At 41.9% G+C, this 10,047-nt stretch overlaps 1 protein-coding gene across 1 annotated transcript; it reads right to left on the reverse strand.

The window, feature by feature from the left end:
- Positions 1–8,405: 8,405 nt before the first annotated feature.
- Positions 8,406–9,377, reverse strand: LOC126492870 (olfactory receptor 11G2-like). Its single transcript, XM_050129507.1, has one exon. The coding sequence runs from the start codon at positions 9,375–9,377 to the stop codon at positions 8,406–8,408; it is 972 nt and encodes a 323-aa protein (XP_049985464.1).
- Positions 9,378–10,047: the final 670 nt, after the last annotated feature.

Raw genomic sequence — 10,047 nt, forward strand, 5'->3', positions numbered from 1 at the left:
TTAGTAGATTAATGCATCTCTCAGCCATCATCAGAGATGATGATTAACACAGAGACTTGCATGTTTGGAGTCAGGCTGATCAAAGGCTTTTCCCAAGGTCCTGCAGAAAGAATGTAGTGCCTTGTTGAAAACTAGGAACATGCTTGACAAAGCCAGCAATAGTCTGGCTTTGGGGGAGCTGTGACTTTAGATTCTGAGAACCCAATTTGTTTCCCTTGAATGGCTGTTGTTATCAGTCCCAAGGCTTCTGTGTGCTTGGTCAGTGATACACTTCAGGTATCATGTGTTCCCTGTATGAAACACTGCTTGATTAGCTTCCTCCTGACTTCATCCTATGTGTGATAGCTTTCTTCTGATTTTCTAATTTCCTGCCTGAAAGCTATCTATAATATAATATACTTCTTACTAAAGTTAGTAAAGTTTCTTGACATAAGACATAGCTTGTGCAAGAATGCCTGATCCAAACTCCCTATCTTTTTTATTTTCTGATCTTCTGGTCCTTCCTCTCAGGGTCCTGCCAGTGAAGAATGGCACAGCTGGCCAAGGTGCAAAAAATAAAAAATGGCAGAAGTTCATCTTGTGTTGGTCACTTACTTCTGGACATAGGACATATGCTTAAGTATGTTTAATATAGCCAGTGAGATTTTTTGTGTTTTCATATAAATCTGAGAATTATCTTTTAAAGATTTGTGAAGAATTTTAATAAGGATCACATTGAATCTTTTAGGTGTGCTGTTAAGTTTCACGTATGAGATTTACCCAGTTTTTTTTTGTAGGCATGAACTTGCCTCTCAGAACAGCTTCCATTGTGTCCCACAAGTTAGGACATGCTGTGCATTCATTTTCATTGAATTCTAGGAAGTCTTTAATTTCATTCATTATTCCTATCTGATAAGTTTTGAATCCCCAGTTATTGAATAGCTGCCAATCAAACCAAATTAATAAATCCAGGTTTAATCTGAGCAAACATTCCCAAGTGGCTCCAGGGAAATAGCAGAAGACCACAAGGGGAAACCACTAGCAGAGGCTTTTAAATGCCCTCCAGGGGTGGAGCCACCAATGGTGGAAATTCTCATGGGCAGAGTCTGGAATGAGGCAACTCCAGAACTGGAGATTCCAAGCATCCCAACCTTTTTGGGTGTATATGGATGCTGGTAGGGCTTTCACCTAAGCATCCCAAACTCTTTGGGTAAGGGGTGTCAGTTCAAGACTGGTTACTATCTGTGGGCATGGGGTGACATGGGGAAGGGGAATTGGGAATTGGTGAGCCCACACTCAATGGGTGGTATGGGTGAAGAAGTACTCAGTTAGCTGCCATCCTGTAGACCTTAGGCATCTGTTCCTTGAGGGAGGTGAGAAGTGAGGTTGCTAGGAGACAAAAAAATTGATGGTTATCATTGGCCCTGTGAAAGGGGCTAGCTATGGGAAGGGTGACAACTGCCAGAATGAATAGAACCAAGATGCATCCTAGTTGTACAGAAGAGGCAATGGTGAATGAGTGAGACAGGAGAGCATAGATGCCCTTTATTGGGACACTGGGGAAAACCAGGTTCCAGTTGCTTGGCAGTTGCCTACTTGAGCCTGGAGAGGTGGTACCAGTTGTGAAGTCCTAGGAGCTGGCATTTTTTGAGGGCCCTCTGTGGTTTGGTCTTGGCCCAGGCAGGAAGAGTGAACTTGCAAAATATGCTTGAAAGTGAGTGGGGTCAAGAAGGTCTCTGGAGACTGTTAGTTTTCATCAGAATGTGTTTCTTGATACAGTAGCAGAACTTCTCCCAGTAATCTGCAGGTGTCTGTAAAACAACTGAACACATTTCCTTCCTGGTGTCATAGCAAAAGGCTACATCTTTGGGTTAAAAGGCATGAACATTTTAGAAGACAACTAGAGGGAACCTAAAACTTCGAATCTCTAAAGTTACATCTGAAACTTGTTTATTCTGTACTGTGAGGCCTGTGAAAGAGGCACAGTGAGTGGTACTTTACCAGGAAACTTAACTAATCAGCTCCCAGTTCTGTAGTCATCAACTGCTATCCTAGAGAACTGAGAGGGATAAGTAAGTAGGCAGAAGTGAGGCAGCTTTCCCAGCTACCTAGGTAACCCCAAGTCTTGTCTCTTTATCATAAGAAGCTTTTTTATTAAATGCTATACTCTCAGATTTGTAAAGGAGTCTGAGGATCAGGGTACCATTACCTGTTAGATATATCTAAATTAGACAAATGTTGTTTAGGCTTAATTTTGAGAGCATATAAGTTAAATCAGACACATAGTTTACCTAGTAAGTTACAGCTTACCAATGCTAGCAAAGGCAAGAAGATTAGAAGGAATGTTTCACTTTCTAGTTTTCAGCTGTGGTCCTGAGGCTCTGAGCATAATCCTAATCTGTAGAAGGCAAAACCAAGTTTTAACATTGTAAACAATTTAGTGTTTTAAGTCAATAATATCAAGGGGTTTATTCTTAGGTTACAAAATCTGGCTGCCAGTAAGATTCATTCCTGTACACGAGTACAGAGGTGCAACTTTAATATCTCCGTAAATCAGCATTGATTTAAATTCTACTTTTTATAAGCTTTCTTTTTGGAGGGGACAAGACAGGAATCACCATCCGGAAACATATCCTACCCTAAAGTATATTGAAGATGGAATGTCTTCTTGGTGAGGCTAGTGCCCATGGTTACCCTTACTAAAGATGGTGGTGGAGTCATATGACCTCAACCAAAATGGTGACTGTTCACATGGTCAACCTTAGCAAAGATGGCAGTGATGTTTCTGTTTTAACCTCAACCAAGATGGTGACTGGTCACCTGTTTATACTTTTCCAGAGCAGTTCTAATCTGGAGTTACAAGATTTTCAGATTTTATTATATCAGATTCAGCAATGCCCAGAGGCAAAACACAGGGAACATTTAAAGTCAGACATCCAAACAAATATGTGGCCACATATCACAGGTTCACACATACAAAATTAACAGAAAGACAAACAGGACCTTCCCCCCAGACAGCTGTGTAAGATCCTAAAGTAAGAGTGTACAGGATAAAGCATGAATTGCAGCGCTGCAGGTGGAGGTTGAGAGAAAGCAAGGTGAGAGAAAGCCAGAAAGTGGAAGAAGACAAGGGAGGCATCCAGCGGGCCAGAGCCCAAGCCATGGGTCTCCCGTGCTGCTGGAGAGTGAGCAGGAGAAATGTCCATGTGGATGCAGTTGGCTGTGGTGGCCAGACGAGCTCTCAGGTATGGGGGGGGGAGGGGAGAAATGCAAGGGCAAATGGAAATCCATTCACTTAGAGTGGAGAGCAGGCAGAGTGGATCCATTAGAGCCAGCACCGGAGAAAGCAACAACTCTGGGAACCTGGGAGGGCAACTGGATGAAAGCACGAAGTACAGACAGATGGAGAAGCAAGGAGAAAGGGTAGAGACAGACAGACAGCAAGAAGGGCAGGGCAGGAATGCAATGCTCATGAAACTGGCTAGGGGAGCTCAAACCAATGTATGATGAGACAGTCCCAGTTTGGGTAAATCTCCACCAGGAAGAATCCAGAGACCCGGGAGACTATGGCAGAGCATCCTCCGAGACAATCTGGGTTCAAAATAGTAGAAGGTTTGGGGAACTCCTTTGCAAGACATCTCTCAGACAAGGAATCCCAAGAGGTAGATGTAATGATCTATCCTGTTCCTTTAAGAGACAAGCCCTGCCCACTCCCTCCCCCATCCAACATTCTCAATCATTGTTGCCATACAAAAGAGTTTCACACTAGTGCAGAATGGAGTATAGCAAAGGTTTATTTATTAGGGGATAAACTAACAGAAAGAGCAGTGATCTACATGCACTGGAAACTGGAACAGAATCCAGCAGCCAAAAGGGTCCCATGCATGCTTTATGTCTGCATTTATAGTAACAGGAGACAAGACCCAAGGTGGGCTATTGGCTGAAGGAGTTCCTACGGCATATCATAAAAAAGCAAATCAAAGTGCTTTGTGATTTCATTTTACACCATTCAGAATGACCAAGATAAATAAAACTAATAACAGCTTAGACTTGCAAAGTTGAGAAAGATGAGCACTCAACCATTGCTGGTGGGAGTGCAAACTTGTTCAGTCACTGTGGAAAGTAGTGTAGTATTTTCTCATGAAGTATTGAATAGATCTACCTCAGCATCCAGGTATACTGTTTTTGGGGCATACACACAAAGGATGCTTTATCCTACTACAAAGACACTTGCTCATCCATATTTGTTACTGCTCTATTCATAATAACTCCTAATAGAAACAGCCTCTATGCCTATCAACAGATGACTAGATAGAGAAAATGTGGCACATTTACACAATAGAGCATTGCTCAGTCATTAAAAAAAGCAAACATTTTATAATTGGGTTGATTAGCCTTTTACGGTCTAGTTTCTTGAGTTCTTTATATATTTTGGAGATCAGACCTTTGTCAGTTGTGGGGTTGGTGAAGATCTTCTCCCAGTCAGTGGGTTGCCTTTCTGTCTTAGCAACAGTGTCCTTTGCTTTACAGAAGCTTCTCAGTCTCAGGAGGCACTGAGTTGAACAGAGATCTCTCAACAGAAGAAGTTCAAATGGCCAAAAGACACCTAAGGTCATGCTCAACTTCCTTAGCGATCAGGGAAATGCAAATCAAGACAACTTTAAGATACCATCTTACACCTGTCAGAATGGCGAAAATCAAAAACACCAATGATAGCCTTTGCTGGAGAGGTTGTGAAGAAAGGGGTACACTCATCCATTGCTGGTGGGAATGCAAACTTGTGCAACCACTCTGGAAAGCAGTGTGGAGGTTTCTTAGGAAATTTGGGATCAACCTACCCATGGACCCAGCAATACCACTCTTGGGAATATACCCAAGAGAGGCCTTATCACACAACAAAAGTATATGCTCTACTATGTTTATAGCAGCATTGTTTGAAAAACCAAGACCCTGGAAACAACCTAGATGCCCTTCAATTGAAGAATGGATGAAGAAAGTATGGAATATATACATATTAGAGTACTACTCAGCAGTAAAAAACAAGGACTTCTTGAAGTTTGCAGGCAAATGGATGGAAATAGAAAACACCATCCTGAGTGAGGTAAGCCAGACCCAAAAAGAGGAACATGGGATGTTCTCACTCATATTTGGTTTCTAGCCATAAATAAAGGACATTGAACCTATAATTCGGGTTCTTAGAGAAGCTAAATAAGAAGGAGAACCCAAAGAAAATCATATAGGCATCCTCCTGAAAGGAGACAGACAGAGACCCACATTGGAGCACCGGACTGAAATCTCAAGGTCCAAATCAGGAGCAGAAGGAGAGAGAGCACAAGCAAGGAACTCAGGACCGCGAGGGGTGCACCCACACACTGAGTCAATGGGGATGTTCTATTGGGAACTCACCAAGGCCAGCTGGCCTGGGTCTGAAAAAGCCTGGGTCAAAACCGGTCTTGCTGAACATAGCAGACAAGGAGGACTACTGAGACCTCAAGAACAATGGCAACGGGTTTTTGATTCTACTGGACCTATTGGTTTCGTGGGAGCCTAGGCAGTTTCGTGGATGCTCACCTTACTAGACCTGGATGGAGGTGGGTGGTCCTTGGACTTCCCACAGGGCAGAGAACCCTGATTGCTTTTTGGGCTGACGAGGGAGGGGGACTTGATTGGGGGAGGGAGAGGGAAAGGGGAGGCGGCTGGGGGGAAGAGACAGAAATCTTTAATAAATAAATAAATAAATTTGAAAAAAAAAGAAAGAAAAAAAAAGCAAACAAACCTGTGAAGTATTCAGGTAAATGGATACAGCTAGAAAAAGTCATCCTTAGCTTGGTGACTTAGACCCAGAAAGACAAATATGGTGCATATTTGTTTATGTGTAGATGCTAGCTGTTGATAATCAAGCTACAGCCTATGTAAGCACATAGGACAAGAATGCAGTAGGAGAACAAAGGACAGTGATGTGTCTTCCTAGTAAGAAGGTTATGTCTCCCATAACAGAAGGTTATGGATGGATGGGAGCGGGCAGGAACAAGATGAACAAATGGAAAGGGGAAGAGGTAAAGAGGGTAAGGGAGGGATTATGGGGGAGGAACAGCTAATACCAAGGGTCATTTGAAGCATCGTATGGAAAACCAATATAGAAGAAGCTTCCTGAAATATACACATGTATGAAGGCCATGAAAATGAAATTCCCAAGTAATTGGGAAGCAGAGCCCCAAGTGGGTATCTCTGATGACCAAATTTATCTCCAGTTCCAGAAATGGGTTACATACAATCTAGTTGTTGGTCCAAGGGACACCATGAGAAGCTGAAAACAACTCATTGTGCTATAAAGACTCTTCAATATTTCCCACAAACTAATGGTAAGGCTCTATTACTGAAGCCAATACCCATACAACCCATTAACATGAAGAAGCCAGTGGATGCTTACCTAGAGCCTTCACCACTATAGACTAGTGCTCACATTACTGGGTGATACTCTGGATGCTAATAAAGGAGAAAGGTAAACACCAACACAGTTACTATGTCACCAATCTATAATGATAACCCACATGCTAGATGTTCTACTGCAGTTGTGGCCCAAAACTTGTGGGTGTAACCTGAGTGGATTTAAGGCCCAGTTAATGAGATGGAATGTGCCTCTGGCAGATTTGAAGGACAAGAAGCTGAGAGCAGCTAGACCAGAGACTAGGGGGAAAACCAAATGCTACTGTTCTGGTAAGGGAGTGTAGCCAGAAGATGACTCCTAATGCCACTTAACTATACTTATAAATCAGTTTTTGCTTAGCAGTTATGAGACACCTCCTCGTACAGTACATGGAAAAAATGTAGTAAACCACAAGTGGACAAGATCGTGGAATACTCAGCCCTAAACCAGATGTCTCCATCAAATTTCTCCCCTCATGGCTCAGGGAACCCTGTGGAAGAGGAGGCAGAAATAATTTAAGAACCAGAGGCGATGCAGGACACCAAAGAAACAAGGCTTTCACTTGCTTTCTCTTTCCGCCCTCTAACTACTACTGCCTGCCCCTCTCTCGCATGTGCTCTTTCTCTTATTACCCCGTTCTCCCCATTCTCCCCTCCCATAACCCACTAAATAAACTCTATATCCCCCCAGAGAAACAAGGCTTTCTAAACACAGTAGGACAGACGCACATGAACTCACAGAGACAGTGGCAGCAGGCACAGGGCCTGCACAAGGCAGATGTGGCAGATGGGGTCCGAGCACTGAGAGGGGAAGTGAACACAAACCCACATCCCTAACCCAGAATCTATCTCCAACTGATAATCATTTGCAAATGAAAAGTTAGTTTTATCCAAAGGAGTCACCGGGCTCCATGCCCAGCAGTAGAAGGACAACACAACACAAAATCAATGGATCTTTGAAGGTTCTCCTTTTATGTAGGTTAGATATTCAGGCTTGCCAACAAGTACCTTTATATTTGCTGGGCCATCTAATCAGCCCAGTATGTAGTTTTGATTTAGTTCTGAATGATTTGGTGGTTGGTTGAAGATGCTTAACATCTTTTCTTGATTTTATTAGCCACTTATATCTCTTCATTTAAATTCTGATGTTTCCCTGTTGACTTTTAGATTAGATTCCCTGTCTATTGGAAAAGCAGGGTATTAGAATCACCTAGTATTATTGAGTTGTAGTTAATATGTGCTTTTAATTTGGGTAGTACACTTTCAGTGACATTGGTGTGAATGTTTGTTGTTTAGAACTGTAATTTCTTCTTGACTAGTCATTTCATTATTTAGAATGAAATATCCTTCTTTATCTCCTTGGATTAGTTTTAGTTCAATATCTGTTTTGTTAAGAGTTAAGATAACAAAACCTTTTATCTCTCTGGACTTGTTTGGAGTGCTTTTGTTGTTGTTTTTTTTTTTGGACTTTAAAGTCTTTTTATCTTTAAAGGTAGACGACTTTCTTTTAGACAACAGAAAGATGGCTAGTTTGTCTTTTAATGGGGATGCTGAAGTTATTAGTATGTAAAGTTGCTACTGAAAGGTGTATACTTATGACCAGCATTGAACATTGACCACATGGATGCGTTAGTAGTACATATCTTGGTAGTAATTAACATCTCTTCAGTTGGATTTAAATTCATCTCAAGAAGAGGAAAATAATACCTGGCACTGGAAACTTAGAAACTAGCAGAAATTTTAAATCACTCCCAATAAAACTTAAGTAGGATCAAAATAATCTGCCTTTATCTGTGTGCTGGAAGAACATTTAACTTGATCCATCATCTTACAACTTTTAAAATATGATTAACATTAAATTAAAGCAACTGAAACATGAAAGTAAGCAGGAGAGATGTTCAAAAACCAAAAAAAAAAACAAAAACGTAGCCAATCTACTAGATGCTTCTGATTTTGGTCATTTAAACCAGTTAAAAACTGAACATAAGTTAAATATAAAGTTAATTGCCCAGAATTTTTTTTGACAACCAAATTTTTATCTCCCCCAGAATTTTCTTCAGGGCTGTCTTCATATGTTTGTTCCTAAGACTATAGATCACAGGATTAAGAAGTGGGGTCAAGACAGAATAAAACAGAGTCACGAGCTTCTGCATTCCAGCTTCGTGCTCAGACGTTGGACTCCCATACATGACCAATACTGAGCCATAGAATAAAGCAACCACAGCCAGATGGGACCCACAGGTCGAGAAAGCCTTTCTTTTTCCAGAGGCTGAAGGGACCTTCAATACAGCTATTAGGACCAGAGCATAAGACCCCATGATAAAGAGAAAAGGAATAATGAGAGGCAGAGGGCTTAAGATGGAGAAGACTAGTTCTACTATGGGATCTTTTTGGCAAGTCAGTGCTAACAGAGGGCCAGGGTCACATAGGAAATGGTCTATAATCCTGGACCCACAGAAGGACATCTGGGAGATGATGATGATGGGAACGGGGAACCAGAGGAAACCAAGCACCCAGCAACTGATCACCAGGATGTTACAGAGGCGCCCAGTCATAAGAGCAGGATAGTGTAGAGGCCTGCAGATGGCAAGGTAGCGATCAAAGGCCATAACTGCCAGGAAAAAGCATTCTGTAGAACCCAAGGAGAAGAAAAAATAGAACTGCAGGAAGCACCCAGAGAAGGAGATGACCTTGGTGTCAGAGAGGAAGTTGGCCAGCATGTTGGGGACCGTAGAGGTGACATACCAGATCTCCAGGAAGGAGAAGTTGGCCAGAAGGAGGTACATGGGGGTGTGGAGTTTCTGATCCCAGCGCACAGCACAGATGATGGAAGCATTGCCCATGAGTGTGAGGAGGTAGACAATGAAGAATAGCACAAAGAGGAGGATCTGCCCTTCCCTGGGGCAGGGAAATCCCAGGAGGATGAAGCCAGAGATGGTGCTGGAGTTGCTGGGGCTGCTGAGGGTTTTCATCTGTCTGTGAGCTGTAAAGGCACCAGAGATTATCAGATAAAGTCAGTTGAGGACTCAGGTTTATATTTAAATCATCATGAGAGAGAAATCACATATATATTAGCCATGCAAGACATATATTTTCCTAAAATGACTGTTACTTCCATTCTTTGCTTCCCTACACTTTCTGCTCTCTGCAGGAGAAAAATCTTGGTCATTATTGATAAGGATTCTTCTTCTTCATCTTCCACCTCATCTTCATCCTCCTCCTCCTTCTCGTCAATATTCTATTAAGTTAAATTGTAATGCAATTTTCAAAGATATTTACAGTTTTCAAGAACTTACACATGTGTAATCAAGTATATATAGATATCTTCACACAAAACAAGATTTATTTCCTCCCAATTTTTAGAAGAAGTAAAATCCTTGTATCTCCTGGTTTAGAGTATTTTGCCATCTGTAATTATTATTCATGTTACATCCATATTGGCTTTTAAAAATCTGAAACTAGATTAACCATTGCACGTAGATGTCAGTAAACTTCCCAACATACTTGGCATAACCTTCCAAGCTTTGGACTTAAATTTGATTCCCTTACCATCTCTGATCATTGTTTCCTCCCTCTGTCTCTCTCTCCATCTTTCCCTTTTCTTTGTACATGGGGCAAACATGTACACCCCCCGCCCCCCGC

Source organism: Alexandromys fortis, unplaced genomic scaffold, assembly GCF_014885135.2.
Source record: "Alexandromys fortis isolate MF-2015 unplaced genomic scaffold, M_Fortis_MF-2015_v1.1 scaffold_285, whole genome shotgun sequence".
Classification (NCBI taxonomy): domain Eukaryota; kingdom Metazoa; phylum Chordata; class Mammalia; order Rodentia; family Cricetidae; genus Alexandromys; species Alexandromys fortis.

Bases quoted from the DNA above. Each gene is read 5' to 3' on its own strand.
- LOC126492870 (XM_050129507.1), bottom strand. From the start codon at position 9,377: ATGAAAACCCTCAGCAGCCCCAGCAACTCCAGCACCATCTCTGGCTTC.